The sequence below is a fragment of the Rhincodon typus genome, chromosome 34 (assembly GCF_021869965.1).
Source record: "Rhincodon typus isolate 14 chromosome 34, sRhiTyp1.1, whole genome shotgun sequence".
Lineage (NCBI taxonomy): Eukaryota > Metazoa > Chordata > Chondrichthyes > Orectolobiformes > Rhincodontidae > Rhincodon > Rhincodon typus.
Genome location: NC_063365.1, coordinates 14117514 through 14141167, shown reverse-complemented (window position 1 = coordinate 14141167; position 23654 = coordinate 14117514). Strand labels below are relative to the sequence as shown.

General features: G+C 41.1%; 1 protein-coding gene across 2 annotated transcripts in view; it reads right to left on the bottom strand.

Moving 5' to 3' along the window:
• LOC109914705 (calcium-activated potassium channel subunit alpha-1-like) overlaps positions 1–23281 on the bottom strand; it is a 100520-nt gene extending 77239 nt beyond the window's left edge. For both annotated transcript variants that reach the window (XM_048616441.1, XM_048616440.1), the window contains exons 1-2: positions 23062–23281; positions 17496–17688 (exon numbers count right to left, since the gene is read on the bottom strand). In XM_048616441.1, coding sequence (XP_048472398.1) covers positions 17496–17688; positions 23062–23268 — 400 coding nt within the window. In that variant the 5' untranslated portion in view covers positions 23269–23281. The remainder of the gene's footprint in view (positions 1–17495; positions 17689–23061) is intronic.
• Between the last annotated feature and the right edge of the window lie 373 nt (positions 23282–23654).

The window sequence follows — 23654 nt, the reverse complement described above, 5'->3', positions numbered from 1 at the left end:
GAGGTGCCAGACAAAGTATGGTCCAAAAAAATTCTCAATGATAGAACAGGCAAAGGAAGACTGCATTTCTCACCAGCTGTGAAGGCAGAAGAAGACTGCAGTGGCATAGTAGTCCCGGTCAATGTGGCTCAACATAACCATCAACCTGTCATAGATCATGCAACCAATGGCAATGTCCCAAGCTCCCTATATTAAATGAAATCATGTACAGGTTTCTGTCAGGGTGTGTTTATCAGGTTCTGAGGTGATGGAGAACCAGTGACAGTGACAGGGACAGGGTTATGATCGGGGGAGAACTGAGTCAAGAATGTATCCACAGACAACAGATGCATGAATGTCATGGGACATTTGGTTGGGACAGGAATGCCTTTGGCCAACAACATCTGTGACTGATCAGCTGTTGCTCAAATACTATGGCTTTAAGAGGTATATTTTGTCGTTTTTTTAAAAATTTGAAACAGTAGATGCAATTTAAATGGCAGGGTTGGGGGGGTGGTGTGGGTCCCTCAAAACCAGGATTTTCAGTTTAAGCTTCCTAAAGTTGTTGTGTTCTTGAAGCTGGATATGGAAGCTCTTATTCCTCTCTCTGTTACAGCTAAAAGCCAGGGTTTTCTTCCTGCTGCTAGAATTGCACGTGAATCGATCTATTTTACTGAATTTGCCTTTGCCAAGGGTGTGTTAATGGGATGCTGCTACACTGTAACAGTTACACATAAAATAACTTTATTAAGACAATTCTTTTATTTCTATTTTGTCTGTATTTTAACTGTAGCGTAAAAATAAAATGTGTTTTGCTTAAAGTTGAGTAGTTTGGAATGCAACACCTTTAAAATAGGCAAAAATTAGGATCTATGCTATCTTCTTAATATATTTTGAGGGGCTTAGTCTGGTCCATAACAATCATTTTCAAGATAACTTTTGCTTAATCTGCATGGAGAAGAGGCTAGAGAAGGTGCCTTAAAAATAGGTTTCTCTCTTACTTAAAAACCACATTCAATGAGGTCACCACCTGTGTTATCAAAGAAAGGGAACATTAAATTTTGTAACTTGGAATGTTAGAACACTCCTGCATGATCTCAAAAATGAACATCCAGAAAGAACAGCAACAGTATCAAGTGAACTACCAAGACTCCAAATGGACATTACCTGCCCACAGAGAGACCTGCAGTTCAGGGGAGGGGCAACTGAAGGAACAAGTCGGCAAATAAAACTTCGAGAGAAAGGTAAGAATGACACTGACTTCTGAAATAGTTTTGCCATCCAGGATAGGATCTTGGATACATTGCCAGAGTTACCAAATTGTACAAATGAAACATTCAGGACACTTATACCCAAACTCTTGACTGAGATCAAGATGCTAAGCAAAAGCTCTGTTCTGACCTTCAAGAAGTTCTGTTGAAGGGCTTTGATACCAGGATCGGCCTTGACTTTGATTCTGGAGAGGAACTATATGTGGAAAGCTTATGCAAATGGTGTCCTCTTGTTGTCAAAGAGTGCTCAACATGGCCTCATTATCTCAAAAAACTGCAGATGCTGGAAGTCTGGGTGATTGCTTTGCTGAATACCTACGTTCTGTGTGCAAAAATGACCCTGAACTTCCAGCTGCCTGTCACTTTAACACACCAGCCAACATATTCTCTGGCCAATATCTCTGTCTTAGGCTTAGTGCAGTGCTCCAGTGAAGCTCAACACAAGCTGGAAGAATAGCACCTCATTTTCCGCTTGGGACCCTGCAGCCTTCTGGAGTCAATAACAAATTCAATAATTTTAGAGCTTAAGCACCTTCTCCCATGTTCCTACCCAGTCCTTGATATCATATGGGCTGCTACCACAAACAACCCATTATCAGCCACAATTGGGCCCCATTAACAGCTATTCATTCTCCCAGCCTGACATTTACCACTTCCTTTGTCTGCCCAACTATTTCTCTCTCTCTCCTTGGGCTCCTTCACCATCTATTGTTTATTCCTTCTCCCTCCCCCCACCCATCTTTAGCATATATACAAAGCTTTATCCAGTCACAATTAGTCCTGAAGAAGGGTCACTGGGCCTGAAACATTAATTCTGCTTTCTCTCTACAGATGCAGACAGACCTACTGTGTTTTTCCCAGCAATTTTTTTTGTTGTTTCTCATTATAACAAACAGAAGGAAGGATTAACACAAAACCCCATGGAGGCACTTAGATCAAAGCATTGGCACCTCCTGGATTCTGTCTTTGTTAGAATCCGACATCTAAATGATTTCTGGGTCACTCGATTCATTTAAAGGCCTGACGTCTACTCAACAGGTCTTCAATAGTGAACATTTACCTAACACAAAGGCTCAAGCGAAGATCAGAATTTCAAAAGCAACTCACAATCAATCTGGAAAATATTTGTATGTCCAAATCAAGTTTAGGTCAATGGGATCAAATGAAGTCAGCTATACTAGACCCCTGCTGCAGACTATTGGACTTCAAACATTGTCAGCAGGCCTGGATTGATGAAAATGATGCAGAAATATGTGACCACCTTGAGCAAAAACAAATTGCTTTTGTTTCATTGCCTGGCAGACCAACTAAAGATTGCAAGTTAAGAACACAACATTCCAAGAGCTCAAGACAGAAGACCAAAGACAAAACCAAAACATAAATGACCAGTGGTGGGAAGTCAGTCTGATATATCTAAATGTATCCTGACCATCATGATTACCAAAGGTTTTTTCTTTCTGAAGCCACCAACACCATATATAAGAACCAAAATCAAGTGGACAAGCACTTCTCTTCTTGAGAATGATTATCCTATTCATCAACTCTGAAAAGAACAACTCCTCAAATGTGAATACCACAGTGGCAGCTGATATTCTTCAGGCTATGATACAAATAATGGGTGAACCACTGTCAATGGGAGAGCTGCAAAGGCATTCAGACGAAAATACTGTGGTCTCGACAGCATTCCAGCTGAGGTCTTCAAAGCTGGTATCCTTTTTGCTCACATCAAGATACCATGCATGCATTCTATGGGTTTGGGATGTTCCTACACCCCAGTGATTGCTTACATCTACAAAAACAAAGATAAATCAGAACAGGGAAAGGACTGAGATCTTTCCTTGTTGTCCTTGGTAAGAAAAATTGTGGTAAACGTTGTCCTGATCACCTATTGCATGCGGCTGAGAAATTCCTGCCAGGGGCACAATGTGACTTTGGACCTTCCAGAGAAACCTCTGACATCGTCTTTGTTACCAGGAAAACTCCAGGAAAATGTCAACAAAAAATCCCGCCATTGTTCAGAGAGGCGCCTATGGCCACTGTCTTTTCATCTTGAACGTCCTGGGCTTCTAAGCGGCACCTTTCCTGCATGTGCCTACGTTTGCATTGCAGCTAGTAAAATGAGGCCCACAAGATTCCTTCCCAAATCACCCGACTGAGAAAAGGGATATGTTGTGATGTTCAGTCACAGAAAATCACACGCTCAATTTTCCAATTGTAACCGCTGTCTGAGAGACCAGGCACCCTTGGTGTGGCCTCAGAATCACTAAATTTAACAAAGTCCTTTCAGTTGCTCTGAACGCTGAAATTTGCTACACTGCTTATAAAATTAAAACAAAATCCAATCATTCCACAGCGAAAGGAGAGCAAGAGGAAATGGGGCTCAATTACAGCCTTGGGCACTCCCATCGCTGGGGCAGGTTTGGAGGCTCAGAGAGTCACAGGTGAAGGTAAGGCACACCCCAAATGGCACCAGGCTATACTATGATTACTACTGATTTGTGAATTATAATAAATATCACTTGCTGAATAAAAATAAACAGGGCTAAACACTACCAAATCCCCTGAAGGAATCAGCAACATTTCTAGCCAAAAGATAATCAACATATGCTGGATATTAATGCATTCTTTCTCCATAATAATTTTTTTTGCTTAAAGTAATTCTGCCAGGCAGAGGGCAAGGTTTTAGCAGTTAACACATTTAAATAACCTTTTGCTGCACATTTCCAAACAAAGTCATCTCAAAGTACGAAGCATTAACTTTCAGTTCAAAACAACTCACTTGTATTTTTCCCATCTCCAGTCCACTCTTGACAACATTTAGATTGGCACAGCTAAACCAAATCCCAGATCTGCACCACAGATATCCCCAAACAGAGGAGCATGCAATGGAAATGGAATCTTTACTAATCCTTGCACTCAGCTACATCACAGGGAGAGATGGGTCAATTATTGATTATTGCTATATCACCCAAGCACTCTGCATTGGGCAGGATGGACAGAACAACAGCATCTCCTTGTTGCATTTGGTACAAACATCTTCCTGTAGTAAACCATGACATTGTATTGTCAGAAGGTCAGTCTAATCCTGACCTCCAGCCCAATCTGGAAGAATAGAGGAGGAAAAGAAATAAAACAATTTGCATTTGTATAGCATCTTTCATAGCATCAGGACAACCCAAGGGTTTTACATCCAATTAATTACTTTTGAAATGTTTGGGATGTAGGAAAATATAGCAGTCAAGTTGTGCAAGACAAATAGCAATGAGATAAATGACCAGATATTCTGTTTTATGGATATTGATTGGGGTAGAAATATTGGCCAGGAAGAGAGACAGAGAAAACCTTCTTGCTCCTTTCAAATAGTGTCATAGGATCTTTTATGTCCAGAAGAAAGGACAGAGTCTTGATTTAACGCCTCATCTGAAAGTCAGCACCTGATAGAGCAGCACTCCTTCAATATTGCCTTTCTTTTCCCTCAGCAAGCACAATATCAAATTCAATATCTCCGGTGCCAGGAAAAGGGATTTATGCAAGATTAGCCTGTCTCTACCATCCTCTCTTTCACTGTCCAAAAGGGAAACAGAATATGATTTAAGATGTGTGAGTGGAGGCAGTTCATTGTGTTGTGTTTGGAAAAGAACACTACTATAAAGATATTTAAATATAAGATTTACAGTTTCTATCAACTTTTCTATTCTAAATTCCTGTGTCTACACATACAATAGAAACCACCAATGTAAACATGTCACACGGTAATTGCATCACCTCTGCTGTACCCCCCAAAGGAGGTCTCTATCACCACCAGTACAGGAGGGACTAATAACAATTTGACAAGTTTACCTAGGCTTCTCCCATCATAAATGCTGATAAGGAATGTACAACGTAAATACTAATTTAGCAGAAGGCACTACTTGAAAGTGGACTCAATTGCAAAGCTATGCTCTAGTTCAGCTTCTCACACAATAACACCACTCCATTTGACGAGCGTACTTAAACCTTCAAGGTCTTAATCCTTAATGAGCAGCATCGCGAGAGATTTTCTGAGATCATACATTAACTCCAGCCACCAGTGGGAACTGCCCAGGTTATTTACCTGCTTTAGAGTTGCCAATTGTATACTGATTTGATTTGATTTATTATAGTCACATGTACTTAGCGACAGTGAACAGTTTGTTCTGCGTGCAGTACAGGCGGATCATACCATACAAACTGCATAAGGGTAATAGAACAGAGCGAGGAATACAATATTACGACTGCACAGAAGATGCACAAACAACAAGGTCAACGTTAAATTTGAAATTTGAGAAGTCCATTCAGGAGTCTAATAACAGCATGGAAAAAGCTGTTCTTGAATCTGCTGGCCTGTATGATTAAGCTTTTCTATCTTCTGCCTGATGGAAGAGGCTGGAAGAGGTTATAACTCGGGTGGGAGGGGTTTTTGATTATGCTGGCTGTCCTTCTGAGGCAGCAATAAGTATAGATGGAGTCAATGAAAGGGAGGTTGGCTTGGGTGGTGGACTGGGCTGTGCTCACAACTCTTTCTATTTTCTTAGGGTCCTGGTTAGAGCAGTTGCCATACCAGGCCATGATACATCGGACAGAATGCTTTCTATGGCGTATCTCTAAAAATTGCTAAGAGTCCTTATGGATCTGATTTTCCTTAGCCTCCTGAGGAAGTAGAGACATTCTTGTGCTTTCTTGACTGTTGCATTGATGCGAGTGGACCAGGACAGATTGTTGGTGATCATCACTCCTAGGAACTTGACACATTTGACCATCTCCACCTCAGCACCATTGACGTAGACAGGGGCGTGCCCTCCACCTTGCTTCCTCAAGTCAATGATCAGCTCTTTTGTTCTGCTGACTTTGAGGGAGAGACTGTTATCTTTACACCACACCACGAAGGACCCTCTTTCCTCTATTCTGCCTTGTCATTGTTTGAGATCCAGCCTGCAACGGTGGTGTCTTCAGTGAACTTGTAGATGGAGTCAGGACAAAATTTGGTCACACAGTCATGAGTGTACAGGGAATATAGTAAGGGGTTGATTTTGCAGCTTTGAAGGACACTAGCGTTGAGGAGGTCCTGCTGCCTATTCTCACTGATTGCAGTCTGTAGGTCAGAGAGTCGAAGATCCAGTTGCAGAGAGTGAAGCAGAGACATAAGTCTCAGAGTTTGGATTTTAGTTTGGTTGGAATTATGGTGTTGAAAGCGGAGCTGTAGTCAATAAGTAGTAGTCTGACATAAATATCCTTGCTATCCAGTTGTTCCAGGGATGAATGCAGGGAGATGTGTCTGCCGTAGATGTGTTGTGATGGTAGGCAGTTGCAAGGGATCAAGGCAGGCAGGGAGGATAGAGGTAATGTGAGCCATGACTAACCTCTCGAAGCACTTCATAATTATGGAAGTCAAAGCTACTGGGCAGTAGTCATTGAGGCATGCTGCATGAGTTTTCTTTGGTATTGGGATGACGGCGGTCTTCTTGAAGCAGATGGGGACTTCAGTTTGTAGTAAGGAGAATTAAATTTGTCAGCGAATATTCCTGCCAGCTGGTGCGTGCAGGATCTGTGTGTACGGCCAGGGACTCTGTCTGGGCCAGTCGTTTTCCATGGGTTCACTTTTAAAAAGGCTGATCTGATATCTGCAATGGTGACTGAGGGAAAAGGTGCATCAGAGGCTATTGAGGCAGGTGACACCATTTCACTGACCTGCTGTTCAAAGCAAGTATAAAATGCTTTGAATGCATTGAGGAGGAATGTATTTTATTCTGCTATTCTGCTCTGCTTCACGTTGTGGCCTGTTATGATGTGCAAGCCTTGCCACAAATAGCAGGTGTCCGTGTGGTTAGTTTGGGTCTTTAGCTAAGTCTGGTATTGCCTCTTGGCACCTCGAAAGGCTTCACGGTGGTCATATCTGGATTCCCCGTAAAGGTCAGGGTCATCTGATGTGAACGCTACACACCTGGACTTCAATAGGCAATGGATCTCCCAGATCACTCATGCCTTCTGGTCAGGGAACATTCGGATTGACTTCCTTGGCATGCAGTCTTCCATACACTTGCTAACGAAGTCTGTAACGGTACTGGCATACTCATCTAGTTTGGCTGCTGAGTTCTTGAATATGGACCAGTCCACCAATTCTAAGCAGTCCCATCAAAGCCTATCTGCTGCCTGAGACCAGCACTGTACTACTACTGAGCTGCTGGTAAGGATGTTCACTCAAGTCCAATACAATGCTTTTAATATATGGGCATGTCGTAGTTTGGTAATGTCATTGGGATTGCCTAATGGACTTTGTATTGGTGGGGAAAAGAATCCACAGCCAGTGCCAGGCCCAAACAGGTGCAAGAATGTTCCTCCATGGCCTGGCATGACAACTTTAAGCCTCTCCTGCTGAAGACTCATCCTCCCTATCCTGTCCCTCATTATTCTCACCATAATCCCCCTGCCCTTACTACTACAAGGTTGTAGCTAATCCTGGCACCAACTCGGGTTAACTGACATGCCACCAAAATCAGATGGAAAATCAATGTTGGATTCCAACAGGCCAAGAAGTTAAATATAGCCCGGGCTTCATTTCTGGAGTTGCAAACATGCTTCTAACTGAAAGAAATGATTCACAGTTGAAACTGAACCTCTCAGCCACTGTTGTTTGTACCAAAGCACCTGTACTCAGTTCATTCTATTTCTGGAAGTAGTTGACCTGCTCTCTTTCCTGTCAGTCTGCCTACTTTGCACAAAGTTGCAGCACACGCGACTGCAAATGTTTCTCTCATTGCAGGGCCTGGTCAGAGATTGTGTTTGCATTGTTTCATGTTGAACTGCTTTGCACAAGATCATTTGATGTTCACGGCAATCTCATTTAACCGCATGCTTAGAATCTTAAAACAAAAGAAAATGGACTTTGCTGTCTGCGTTAAACCCGAGGCGATGAAACTTGCCACAGAAATAAATCTGAATCTTATGAGGTTTTGTAAAGGTCACTTTTATGAGATCTCGTATCTCTAGTTAACATTCTACATTTCCCATGTTCCTGGTTTAACACTCTGGTCCAGATGAGTGCCCCTGACTTAGGTAACTTGTCCTCAGCTTGTTGATGTGATTATTCATTCTGGTCAGGAAATGGACACCGAGGCAATCAAAAAGACACATGGGATGTTTACAACTTTAACAAGCTGCTGACTTCATTAGCAGTCACATGTCAGCCAGCATAACCCTGTAACCAGCAGTGGGGCTTACACTTAGCTGCCAACCACTTGCCGCCAGATTGATGTGCCACAGCCTGGATGGGAATTCAACTCTCCCCCCCCACCCCTCCCAAGGTCACATGCAGAATACATACACTGTAAATTCATGGTCGACATTATATCAGTGAGTGTAATTAGCCTTGTAAATCCCAGAAAGCTGCCTTTGACAGCTATGCTGAATGCTTGCAATGTTTTACACTAGTGATCTAAGCTTAACATAAAATCGTACCTTGGGCAAACCACAAGCATTCTGCAGAGCTCCTGAATTATGTGAGTTTTTCATTTGTTCCATTTTGATACACCAACCGGGTGGAAATTTGACTAATGACCATGAATTTTAAGCAACCAACAGTTGAAAGCAGCTCACAGGGATCTCTGACATAACATGGTGTAGAGCTGGATGAACACAGCAGGCCAAGCAGTATCATAGGAGCAGGAAGGCTGACGTTTCGGGCCTAGGCCCTTCTTCAGAATTTTGGTCTTTCCACCACCAGCCTTCTCCCTGACCCTCAGTGACTGACCTCCCCCACTATCCCTCTGCCCCGCCCCCTCCACTGACCATCCTGCTCACTGCCACCAGCAATTAGGCCAATACATGGACTAATTCTCTGCTGGTTACCATCTTATGGACTGACATATATTGCTTTAAAGCTTTCCTTTGGCTCGGTTTTAGAACACAACGTGATCAGTTACATTTGGATGTACTCCTAGAGTTTCCAGCTCCTGCTGACCTGTTCAGGCAGCCTTTATGCCATCTCTCAATATTTTTATTACCAACAAACAGAGTGTTGCATGGAAATGGGAAAAAGGCAAACAACTTTCTTTTTAAGGTGCTTCTACAATGTTTATCTCATACACTTGCTTACAGCAGTGTCTGGTAGATTAGTTTTTTAATCTGTGGAGACTCCAGGGCAAACTGGACGGTTGATAACATTAGAAAAATAGCCTCTGTGTGGCATCTTCCCCACTTACATTTAGTGCCAGAACCTGTTAACGTAGGCTCTGGGCTCCTGAAATCAGATTATGTTGCACTACAAGCACATGGGACTGCTTTTGGTTCGCAGATGTGATGGGATTAATTGTCCTCACCTGAGGTGGGCTGGTGCTGTGATAGGAATAGGTCATTAAATTGGCCAAGATGGTGCCAAGTTTCACATGTCTGGGAGGCAGGGCTTGGTGCAAATTGAAGACATTAAGTAGGCTATTAATAACCATGTAAGGGCCTCATCGTAGCATCACCCGTACTCACCTAGCAGCGAGCAGAGAACTCACCATGTGGGAAGTTAGAAATTGTGCCCCTGTTAGGATCACTTGGGGTGCCCCTACAAGGGGACCTGTCCTTCATTCAAGGAGAAAGTGCTGTGTTGAGCCACCTAGCATTGGGAATTATGATACCTGCTGAGGATCACATTGCAGCCCTTTCTTCCGAACCATGTCACTATCCCTTCTGCATGAACCCCATCTCTCCATCAATCTCTTGTGTGCTGGGGCCCTTTGTGGATACTGGGTCTCAGATCAGTGCATTGCTGGCAGTGCCTGCTAAAGGCACCATCGAGCAATGAAACTACCAGCTCCTGATTGTTTGAAATTGAGAGAGAGAGAGAGAGAGAGAGAGAAATAGGGAGATATTTATTGTGGGACAAGGGTTTTGATCCCAAGTAAGATCCACTGCTGCTAAAGGTGGGCCTTCCTGAAAAGTAGGTGATCTGGGACTCTTGTTGGTGGGCAAGACATCCATTGCCTACATTAAATTCCACACTGATCTGGAACAGGAGGTATCTAAATCCTATAGTACGTTCTTAATCTCCCAATTTTAGCAATATTTATCCAATGTTGGCAAATCTGCCTCGTTACCAAAGTTACCGCACTACCTCCACTCAATGTGAAATGCCTTGCAGATTTCTGAAAATGCAGAATTCAAGATTCTGTTGGAAGAAGTGCCATATGATTTCCTCTGCACCCTTTGATGGAACAATTAAAGACTTAGTCCTTTCAATTGGTCATAAAGATACTATTTGGCCTGACCATACTTGAGCCATCTTTATCTTTTGAGTAAACTAGTCATTCTACCTATTTTGCCTTCAAATGGCTCCCACAACTTTTGTCTATCAGAGGTACACATTCATCAGTTTTAGCAAATATCCATCATCTTCAACAACGATTAAAACTCAGTTTTCTTATTGGTCTCTGCTCTTTTTCTATGTGACACTGTAGCTCACTGTCACCTGAGTCAAATAGTGCTGGATTCAGGCCCCCACCTTAGGTGACTGAAAGGCAGAACCTAGGCTGACATTTCATTATACTATCTAGGAAGTGCAGGATTATTGCAGGCACTTAGTTTTGGGATTAGTCTTCCAAACTAAGGTCTTTTACATTTGTTTGAAACAAATTATAAGATCTCAACACAGAATTGGAGCCAGCTACATCAATACCATGAAAAAAATAGATTAACTGGTCATTTCATGCTCATAATGATAGAAAACTTTGAACAGTGAAGGAGCAATAGGATTTTGCCATCCATGTATACAACTTATGAAAAGCAAATGGGCAAATGGTAATAAAACAAATGAATGGAAATGAATTTGAATTTATAAGCAAAAGGTATATTATTTCCACCATACAGAGCCATGGTTAGACACTATTAGGAGATCTGAGTTTCATTTTGGGAACTGAACATCCGTCCTTTAAGGGAGCTCAATGTACATTCACAGGAATGATACCCAGGCTTTAGTAATGAGGACAGGATGTGATTGATCTATCCAGATGTTTAAAAGGATTATGGAATTTGATAGGGTAGGTACCTAGAATATTTCCTTTGCAGGGAAAACTGAGTACACACCCAATAAAGGCTGCAGATGAAAAGTTTAACTGCTAGACCTCATTATTGATTCTTGCAGTGAAAAAGTTCATGGATCAAGAAGCCACCCACTAGCATCAGAAAATGGTTCTCAGTGATGAGGTGAATTCATGAGGAGGGTGGGAACAGTATAGAGGCTTGGATTTTCCTTGAGTTCCCAGTGAAGCACTACTGCTCTTCCAACTCTTGCGTAAGAAAAGGATTTTTTGAAAATTTATCTTAGCAGACTCCATCAGCTTCCAACAGGAAAGTGTGGGCAACCCACTCAACAGCTCGTTAAAAGTCCAATGGCACAGATCTGTGCATACATAGGATCCTGATTTGTAGTCATCAATTGGACTCCCGGTAGCAGAGGCTACATCAGCTGCCAAAACAAACATCATTCATATAGCAGATTGTGGAAACGGATAATATCCCTTTGTATTACTGAACCCACGCCGTTCCTGCTGATCAGTGAAGGGTTAAAACAAGGCTTGACACGCCTGATTACTGGAGACACAAGACACAAGTCTGACACAAAGCTGGTGAAAAATTCCAGTTAAAAATAAATCTAACTCAAGGATATAATAAATATTGATAGCAGCTTAAGAGGTTAATTAGTCAATTACTGCCTTCAGGACACAGATGCAACCTCAAACCTTCAATATGACTTTCACCTTTGCTTGCTATAATGAACTCTCATTGACCCTTTGCCAATAGTTCACAATTGCATCTGGCAACTGCAGTTCATATTTCCATACCACACATTTCAGCTCAATAACTGCATCCATTTACCGTAAACCCAGTTTAGTTAGATTTCAAATAGTTCAATTCCATAACAACCTTCTGCAAAAAGGTGTTTCTCCTATCTCCATTCCCCAGTTAGAATAACAAATTATAATAAAGCATTGCAAGGTTCCCAGAAACATTGTAAAGTGAAGTTTGACACTAGGCTATATCAGGTGATGTTAGAGCCAAAGACCTAAAAGCTTGATCATGGAGAATCTCAATAGTGAAAAGCCATAGGGAGGTTGACAGGTTTAGTAAAGGAAGTCCAGAGCTTAGGGCCTAGGTAGCTGAAGGCCACCAATCATGGAGCAATCAAAATGGGGATGTTCAAGAGGCCAGAATGAGAAGAATGCAGAAATTATTGAGAGTTGTGGAGCTAATATCTCTTCCTCTCTTTATATTATTAAAACCTTATATAAAAAGACTTCAATTAAATTAACTATTGGAGTATTCTGCTCCAATATGACAAGGTTTCATCATGACTGTAGCTTTCCACTACTAGCATCAATCTAGTTTCTGTGTGTTAATGTCCTTTCAGTAACCAGTTACTGCAGAAACAGTACCCTAACTGGAGCCTATTACAAAAACAAATCTGTGTGGATGCAGAAAATCAGAAGTAAAATTAGAAAATATTGGAGACATTCAGCAGGTCTAGCAGCATGTGAGGAGAAAGAAACAAGAGTTAATGTTTCAAGTCTGTACACTTCTATCAAAACCCTGTTGCGGCCTTGCATAATGTATTTACATTTTGGTCTTTTACTCTCCTGTTTCTGCTTATAGAACCCAAAATGCTACTAGCCTTTTGCTTTGTGGCTTCAGCACTAGTGCGCACATTTGCAGAAATTTTGTATTGAAACTCCTAGCTGTCTTTGATCTATCCATCAGATAACGTGGTAGGGTTGAACCCTCCAGAAAATTAACAGAGTAGCCAGCACTTAAAGGTTAACCTCTTGGGCACTGATGTGAACACTGATGAGCTGCTGTATTCTGGTTGAAAAATCCAAGCTAATGTCATTATTTCAATTTTTTAAAAACATTTTTGTTCATTACTTCTAGAATGAGTAAACGTAGGAAGAAAAAGGCTGTTTACATTGCTATTAAGAATCAATCTGGCGATGATTTTAAATTGGCATGGGAAGATGGTGTACCATGTGCATGGGCATGCTGGCTGACAAATAATAGGAGTGTAGGGGGCACAGCACACGGAGGCAAGATGATTTTATAACAGCTTCAGGAATATGTCCAAACAGGATTAGCCATTTATGCCAAGGGAATATCTGTCACAATGTACACTTTTTGTCCACACTGTCTGGATTTAAGAACCTACTGAGTTAGTTCTGATTCACAGGGTTAGGAATAGTGTGATGTGAAAATTGGCTTCAGCATTCAGGGGATAGGAAGCTGGAAATCTAGCTGGGATTTCATGTCCTCATCATTATGTGGACACCATGTGAGAACTGAGTTCAACTATAATTCCCCAGGCAGATGGCTTGATGAATCCAAGCTTTGCGTTTTCAAAGACCATGATGTTCACCCATTGCACCATGCCCACTGACCTACACTGGGTTTCCGTAACTAGAAATTCAGGTACGTACATGAACAAAATAAATGGATACTGCTTCGCAATGGAGTTGAATAATGCAGCCCACACCATGACAATAAATAATAACCTTTATGCTACTTAATATAGTCTCTCTGACAAAATTCCATATTTTAATTTCACAATATAACCTTTTAGGATCTAAGATGATGAACAGTGAAATCCAACTCCAAATGGAATGCAACGTTTAAAGAAAGATTGGTAGTGTTCTATTTTCAAGTCCAAATGGGTGCACATTACTACTTTTATTCACGGCATGTGTAATTGTAGTGTTGAATTGCAGAAAGCAAAATAAAAGTGAACTGCCTCATAAATCAGAACCTGCCACTTTTAACTTGATATAAAGGCTAATTAAAACCTAATTCACTTCGTTGCTTGGGCAAGTTTAATGAAAAGTAGTCATTCCAGCAGCGGAATGTATTAGCTTTGGCTCTAGCACAGTTCATGACAAGATCATGGTGCAAGCAGAACATCAGAGGGCAACACTTATTATCTGCCAAATGTGGGCAGTTCCCATATGCTTCGCAAAGATAAGGGGACAGTTTATTCCTAAACTGGCAGTATAGTTTCATCTGGTGTTCTGGCAAGGTACTTTCTAAATATGATTTAATTTTACAGTTAAAAATGCGAAAGGAAGAAATTAAGTCATGTAAGCATTCGTCAACTTTCAATTCTTGGTGGTTCCTTCATGACTTCTTTCGTTCTTCTCTAATTCCTACTGGGGCATAATTCCAGGCTGCTGGTGGGCACCTTGCTCAAGTGACTAATATGAGCCCACACACTGCGTTGTACAGACATTCACTTTTGGACAACTAGTCTGTAGACATATCAGATTCACAAGACAAAGGGGGAACTTGAAGAAGTAACAACTTTCATCTTTTGCTAGGAAGTGCAGCCAGTTTTTTCTTCCTCAGGAATTTAAACTCTGTGGGTAGAGGGCTAGTATTCCATTGGTGCTGATTTCTCAAGCATAGGCAGTGATGTGGTCTCAAAGCATATCCAAACAGAGAACCTTGAAATGACTCACAATTGGGCCTCTGACTAAATGACCCAGTCTAAATAATTTCCTGAAAGGGTCCTAAAACAGGTGTTAAGCCCTTTGCCTACACACTTAAGGGACCAAGTGTCTGTTTTGGGTGGGGGCTGTGATGTCTGAAAAATTGCCCACTCAGTTGTGCTCCAGATGCAACAATGCATTGAATAAATTCTAATTCTTATTTAATAAGCATCTGAAATAACTTATCAGGCAAGATAATAAAGACAATATTTTCAGACGCTGGTCTGAGAGAGCTGGAGTAAGAGGTTTGAAGGGGGTTCAGAGGAGTCTCCTCATTTTTTTCATATTCTAATTGTAAAGACTGTACCACTGCCTAGCTGGCATCAAATCTGGAACCTCTTGGGTTTGCAAGGCTCAGTATGTACAGAATCTAGAAAAACACTGGGAAACATACTGATTATAAAATTATAACATCCAACCGGAGAAATGAACTTTATATTCCCAAAGACAACTGTGTAGCAACAATAACAAGTTCTGAAGGGACTTTTAATCAGCAATAGAAGGCTAGAAGGGGTACACACTTTCTCCGGCATGAGTGGGAGTGAGACTCAGTCAAACTAACATCCACAATCAAGTTATCTACAGCACTGGCAGATTTTTAATTGGACCTCTGCATAAAATAACAATTAAATATTCTTGTAAATGAAGACAAAAGGCACATTTTAACAGAACTCACTGCAGGTTCAAAGATTTTTTTTTTAACAACTCATGCGACTGAACTGTAAAAAAAATGGTTATCTAGGTTTGGTACAGTGAGCAATAAATGTAAATGAAAGGAATTTGAAGGTAATGTCTTTCTGAACAATTCCCTTAAGGCCATACTGTGAAAAAAATCCTAAATGTAGATACCGGGCTAATGTACTTCAGCCTGCAATTAGTACATTACTGGAACCATTACCCACTTAAACAATAGCATCAGATGCAGTCCTTGTAGTCTCATTAGAATTTTAAGGGTTATGCGGTTTACTAGCATTGCGTTACTGCTTTGAATTTGCAATTAGTAAACATAAACCAGCAGGGTGGCTAGTCATGTCATGCTAAAGGTGTGTAAAATATTAAAATTAGAAAATTTAATTTTTATTTGCAAGCAGGCAGTTTAAATGCCATTCTTGTAGCCATTGCAGCCTCATTTAATTAAGATTGCTGAGCCACTTAAGAAAACATCAAAGGGCCAAAAGTCATTCTAATAAGGCACCAAACACAATTACTGTAATAATGATAGACCTCTAAATCTATTCCAGAGACTTTTAAAATATACTATATTCACGTCAAATGTCTTACTGGCAAGAGAGCTTTTCAATCTATTCTGAGGAAAATTAAGAACAGACATGGAACAACCAGTCCAGCATTAAAGACTCAGAACATTTTAAAAGTCTCAAAGGAGGTATAAAGTGCTTTTATAAATATTTCAGAAGTACAATCATTTAAACGGTGTTATTATCTATTGCTCTTTTAGCTCTCTAATACCACTACTTGAAGTTGGTGAGTGTTATTTAGCAATTGTTGCAAATCGATTTCAGTAATTTTATAAACAGCCTTAAGCAATGGTTGATTTTCTACCTGTTGCCAAGCAACTGCTGCAATGCATAGTCATCTATATAAATCATTACATTCGGTTGGAACAAACATTGATCTCCTCGTACATTTTAATTAAATCATAATATTCTTCTCAGATTCATAAAAGTACTACAGATTGCTGTACAGAACCCAAGTTGGAACACTCTTAAAGCAATTCAATGTCTTAAGGCAAAGAGAGACATTAAAATATTTATAACAGGGGCTAAGAAGCAGTAAATAATTGCTTTCCGCACCTATATGTAAATGTTATCGAGCATATATTTGCTGATTTTACAGGTCCCACATCATTTCTCATTTTCAAGAAGGTAGTCAGCTTTTAAGTCCCAAATGAGACAGAAACATATCAACGGTTTCTAATATGTTTATGTCCCCAGATAGTAGTGCGTAAAATATTTCCACAAGAGGTACATTACTACATAAACAACTGTACAATCTGACAATGGATAGAATCTAAATCTTTTCCAACAAAACATTTTACGAGGTCAAACTGTTCCCCGCCTCATTCTATCATCAGATAGCCCAGCGAGGTCGACGTGTGAGATGTTGAGGCCTTAAACAGAACCAGCGTTAAAGAGTGGTTAGTCATAGTTTGGTAAATAAAACACACTGTGCATTTCAATGTTTAATCAATAATGGCGTCTTTCTGAGCTAAACAAAGTAGATATGAAGCCTTCTCCAAATTCTAGACTTCGGAGTTGAAAATGTCCAAGTTACCATATGCCTTGACCTTCTGAGCTTCAATGAAATTTTGAGGAAAGTGAAAAAAGACAATTGTTGCAAGAGAAATTATCATATATATTAAGAAAAGTATCTCTTTGTCATTTTTTTTGTTCCTTCCTCTCAAACAGTCCCAAAAACAGCCACACACAAGCTATAAATATGAATCCTTTGAAACACTTAAGTTTAATTGGACCCTTGCTATAGAAGGCTCAGCCCATTTAAAAATTCCCCATCAATCCAAAAGCTATTCTTTTCCATTGCTGTTTATCTTCGTCCTGTTTAAAACATCATTGCAGTCAGTTGCCCTTATTGTCAAACATACCAATCTGAGACTGTTTGAATTACTGAGTGAGGGATATTCTTTTTGCCAGCTCCTGTCCCCTCAAGGCATAGCAGGGAAGTATTATAGGGCAGTCCTTACCTTGGGAATTAGCCTGCAAGACCCCTATGCTGTCATCAAACTGCATAGATTTGATGTTGAGTGACGCCAAGATGCATTCTTTGTCCTGCAGCGAACAATCGTCGATATTGTTCTGATTGGCTGATAGAATAACACACATGTCGCAGAGGTTGATGTTGACAGCCCTTAAATCAGCTCGACATAACGGCGTACCCTTCAGCGAATAAAAAATAGAAAAACAAATTAAAGATCAAGACTGCAGCTATGGGACAATACTTAACAAGTAGTCTTTTATACTCCAACATTAAACCAATGTAACTATGTGCTGGGGAATTGGAGATGTGCACTTATCTGAAAGGGTAGATGGTGCTGATGGCAACTCATTGTTTATACTCGCTGAAGCCATTAAAAGCAAATAAGAGACAGGCACATTGCCAACTTTCTACATCTGAGTCATTGATGCCAAGTCAATAACTGTAGGTAATCTTTTTTAACCGGCAAACTCTGGCATTCAAAATGCGTGAATTAAATGCCAGGCCGCTCATCATTGCGATAAAATGTCAATAGCCACTTGCGGTATCTGGATATCCTTCGAAGGGTGAAGAAAGTGAAGGAGCCAAAACAATGGCAGTTATTTGTGCACACTTGCCTTTGCTAGTACATTGATGTGGTACTTGCACTGCAGGATATGTTATACGTGCTTTTTTAAAAAAACTCATTCACAGGATGTGAGCATCACAGCTAACATTTCTAATTGCCCTGGAAGAAGTGGTGGTGAGCTCGCTTCTGAACCATTGCAATTCTCGTGGAGTACGGACACCTACAATGCTGTCAGGATGTTCCAGGATTTTGATCCAGCGACTATGAAGGAATAGCAATACAGTTGAAAGACAGAATGGATGTGTGGGTTGGAGGGAAACCTGCAGATGGTGGTGTTGACATGCATAAGTTACATAAGGTGTTGTCGAAGGAGCCATTACTGCAGTGCATCTTGTAAATGGTACACACAGTCATTAGTGGGCATAGGTAGTGAAGGGAGTGAATGTTTAAGGTGGTGGATGGTGTACCAGATGAGATGCCTTGTCCTTGGTAGTTTCAATCTTTTGAGTGTTGTTGGAGCTGCACTATGCAGACAAGTGGAAAGTATTCCATTACACTTCTGACTTCTGCCTTGTAGATGGTGAACAGGCACTGGAGATACAGGAGGTGAGTTACTTGCTCAGAATTCCTATTGTCTGACCTGCTTGTGTACCACAGTATTTAATATTCTTGAGTAGCTTTGTAGCTCGGTTCGTGGATGCTGTGGTTGGTTCACTCACCGAGCTGGTTCATTAGTTTGTAGACATTTCATTACCCTGCTGGGTAACATCATCACTGCAGCCTCCGATGAAGCGTTGTTGTGTTTTCCCGCTTGTTATTTAAACTCTGGGGTCTGTTGGAGTTGATTACCTCATTTCTGGTACATCAACTCCAACAGACCCCAGAGTTTAAATAACAAGTGGGAAAACACAACAGCGCTTCATCAGAGTCTGCACTGATGATGTTATCCAGCAGGGTAATGAAACATCTCCAAACTAATGAACCAGCTCGGTGAGCAAACCAACCACAGCTTCCACAGCATTTATATGGCTGGTCCAGTTTAGTTTCTGGTCAATGGTAACCCCTATAATGTCGATAGCAGGTGATTCAACAAAGCTATTACCATTTGAAAATCAAGAGGCAATGGTTAAATTCTCTCATGTTACAGTCAGTCATTGCCTGGCACTTGTGTGGTGGAAATGATACTTGCCATTTATCAGTCCACAGACTCCTTTAGTATCTGCAGAGACGCAAACTGTACTTATCATGTGCAATTATCAGCAAAAATCCCTACTTCTGACCTTATGATGGAGGGAAGATCATTGATGAGACAGCTGAAGATGGTACAGCCTAGGGCACACCCCTGAGGAACTTTTGCAATGATAAACTGGAGCTGAGATGTTTGACCTCCAACAACCACAACCATTTTCGCTTGAGCTAGGGTATGACTCCAACCAGCAGATACTTTCCCCCTTAATCCTCATTGACTTCAACTTTGTTGGGAATCTTTGATGCCATAATTGGCCAAATCCTGCCTTGATCTCAAGGGCAGTCATCTCTCCACATCTCTGGAGTTCAGATCATGTTGATGTGTGGGCCATGGCTGCAATGAGGTCAGGAGTTGGGTGGAAGCCAAACTGAGCATCTGTGAGCAGGTTATCGCTAAGCAAGCACTGATTGGTAGGTCAACGACCTACCTTCGTCATTTTGCCGAAAATGGAGCGTAGACTGACGGAGCAGAAATTAGCTCATTTGCACCTGTCCTGTTTTTTATGGACAGGACACAGCTGGGCAATTTTCCACTTTGTTGGGTGTAGACGCCAGTGATTCATGCTGTACTGGGACAGCTTGGCTAAGGATGTAACTGGTCCTGAAGCATAAGTCTTCAGTAGTATTCTGGAATGTTATCTGGGCTCATAGATACTACAGTATTCGAGGCCTTCAGCCATTCCTTGATATCATGTGAAGTGAGTCAAAATGGTTGAAAATGACAATTTGAGAGCCTGGGGGCCTCAGTAGGAGGCCATCTGAACCATAACTCCGTTGGAAGCTACACCATTATCAACAGTACAATCTCTAAATAAAGAAAATATTTCTAATATCATGGAAGATGTTTTAAATTGTATCTTGAAGAATTTGCACTCATATACATGTGTGTGTGGTGTATATTAGATTATCTGGTTCATGCAGGAGCTTTAGGGTTTATTTGCATGTTTGTGAAGAAGGACTGGATTTTAGGGCTGAAGCATTTTGTTTTTGGTCCCTTGGGTCCATTGGGATAAGCAGCAAGGGAGACCTGCTGCCTCTTGTTTGTGGGCTTTGGCCCTTGTTGTCCTTTGCTGACCCTAATTAGGACATATAATCACGAATGCTTATTCTCTCTTCTGCCACTGGTCTGTTTCTTCCTTCTGATAATTCTTTTGAGTGTATTATTGGGAACATTACACTGAAGGGCCTTGAAAATAATTACTTGATATTCTCCAACTTCAGCTGGTAGCTGAATCCCAATTGTTTACTATTCCGTAACTGCTTCAGACACATATTTGTTATGGAGAGACACTCAGCACACTACAGTGCGTGGAAAGACAGAGGGAGTTGGGCAGAAAGAATGAATCTTTTCTCAGCCTACGTCAAAAACTGTGCTGACCTATGTGCAGTTTGAGAGCTCCTCACTGCTTAGTTAGTGGGATCAGTAATAATTAGGGTGGGACTCTTTGAATTGGGGAATCTTTGGTACTAACGTTCAGAATGATACTGCAAGGGGTTGACTAGAATTTAAATAAAAGAGGTAACCAACTTGTTTATAACTTCTTCAGCAAAACACTTCCATTGCATTGTGGCTCCAGTGTGTACTATATACGGTATGTACTGCTGGAACTCACCAATTTTAGTTTCACAGCACCTATCAAGCCCTGCGACCTCAATCAGGAGGAGCATTAGAACAGAAATATCATGGAAATTCTACCAACTCCAAGCTTCATTGCAAGTCACAGGTGATTCTGACTTGGGCAAATATTGTTGCTCTTTATTTATTGTAAGGTCAAAATCCAGGATTGGCCTACTTAATATAATGTATAGGTTACTGTGAGCTGTAGGTCCTTGAAGTCACTGTGAACTGACCAGATGTCTTACTAAAAGCACATAATATGGAGAAGGGACTAATCTATGATGACAGGTTGGGCAAAGTGGGCCTGCATTTGGAAGAATGATCTTATCGAAATTTACAAAATACTTAAAGGGACAGACAGTGTGGGTGCAGGTAAGATGTTTTCCCTGGTTGCGGAGTCTAGAACTTGGGGCACAATTTAAAAATAAAGAGGATGTCACTTATTAGTTTTTACTCAGATGATTGTGAACCTTTGGAATTCTCTACCACAGAGGGCTGTGGAAACTCGGTTTTTGGGAATGTTTAAGGTAGAGATTATTAGTTGGATCCAGAATTGGCTGAATGGCAGGAAGTAGTGGGTGATGTTTGAGGAGTGTTTTTGTGACTGGAAGCCTGACTCCAGTGGGATTCTGCGGTGATGGGCCCCTTGCTGTCTGTGGTGTATATAAATAATTTAGACTTGAATGTAAGAAGATTGATCAATAAGTTTATGGATGGTAACGAAATTTGGTGGGGTTGTAAAAAGTGAGGATGACAACCTTAGATTACAGGAGGATATAAAGGGGCTAATCAGTGGCAAATGGAACTCAGTCTGTGTAAGTGAGAGGTGATGCACTTAGGTAGGACAAACAAGGCAAGGGAATACATAATAAACAGTTGGATTTTGGGAAGCACTAAGGAGCATGTCCACCGGTCCCTGAAAGTAACGAGAGAGATAGATAAAGTGGTTAACAAAACATATAAGGTACATGCTTCTATTAGACGAGGGATAGAGTTGAAGAGCAGGGAGGTTATGGAACTGTATAACATCTTGGCTAGGTCACAATTAGAGTACTGTGTACAGTACTGGAATCCACATTACAGGAGGGATGCAATTACGCTGAAGGGGTGCACAGGAGATTTGCCTGACTGGAGAGTTTTCGCTTTGAAGAAAGATTGGATAGTCTGGGACTCTTTTCCTTGGAACAAAGGGGACTAAACGGAGACATGATTCAGATGTATAAAATTATGAGGGGCATAGTGAAGGTCGACAGGAAGAAACTTTTCCCCCTGGTGGAGGGATTAATGACTGGGAGTGTAGATTTAAGGTAAGGGGCAGGAGGTTAACAGGGGATGTGAGGAAAACCTTTTTCACTCGGAGGGTGGTGGGAATCTGGAATTCACTGCCTGTCGGGTGTTAGAGACAGAAACCCTCATAACATTTTACAAGTTTTTAGAGTGCACTTGCAATGCCAAGGCATACAGGCGATGAGCCAAGTGCTGGAAAGTGGGATGACAATAGTTATGTGCTTGTTTTTGACGGGCGCAGACTCGATGGGCCAAACGGCCTTTTTCTGTGCTTTAGACATCTCTGACTTGATGATAGATTTCTGATTCTAGTGGTGGTACAGGGTTATAGGAATCGGTGGATAAAAGGCACTGATGTGTTCAATCAGCCATAACTATCTTGAAAGGCAGGTCAGCCTCAATGGACTGAATGGTCTACTCCAGTTCCTGTGTTTCTACATTCTTATCAGACACCAGGAAACTTGCTTTATGCATGGCAAAAAGCTACCAAAAACCTGTCACAAAAACACAAGAACTAAATGACTGAGAGGTCTCCTAACACTGTCTTCTGTAACAGGGACTTTTTAGAAAATGTTTTTCTCTAAGTGTAACTTCTGATGCTTTCACTCTGAATTACCAACAAGGTGATGAAATTCACCGCTCAACTAAATTGATGACAAAACAAAAACACGTTCTTTCACATAATGGAATTCAAGGGCCTACATTACCAGTTGTACTTGGGTGTGGCTTTTGATCTGTTTTAAGGCTGAACCAGAGTGACAAACTGTTATATTTGGTTCTCCTTTTACAAGCTCAGTGGAGATTTTTCAGAAATCTGAGGTTGATAGAACTCACCGGCAATATTGATACTTTGGGGAAGTTGTGAAGCGTCTCCCATTCTCTGGTTAGGTACTCCAGCGTCCCAACAAAAACAATGTGCTTCAGTTCGTGATAATGGAAATTGCTGGCTCGTAAAGGCATCACTAAGTTGCGCAAACCAACCAAAGCAGAGTTCATATCCCCAAATATACACACGACCACATGCCCACTTAAAACCGTCATGGCAGCTTCACTCCGGGTCTAGGGAACAGAGATCTTTATTAAGGATAAATATAAAGCTCATTCAGGTGCATAAAAAGTAACCACAGATTAAATGACAGCACATTCATAACAGATCTGGACTTTGTTCCATGCAAATCTACGGCACTAATAGCTTTACCTGTAAATTGCATCTTACTTTTACAAAAAGAACGGGCATAATCAAAAGCAGCTGCCCTACTTTTTACTTCCATTCTGCCCACATGCTTCTAAAACTTTGATCAAGTTAACAAGGAAACACTGTTTTCACTGGTGGGGTGGTCAGTAACTTGAGGACATTTGAAGCAATTAGCAAAAGAACCAGCAGTGATGAGGATAATTTTTCCTCCAAGTCATGAAATTCTGGAACA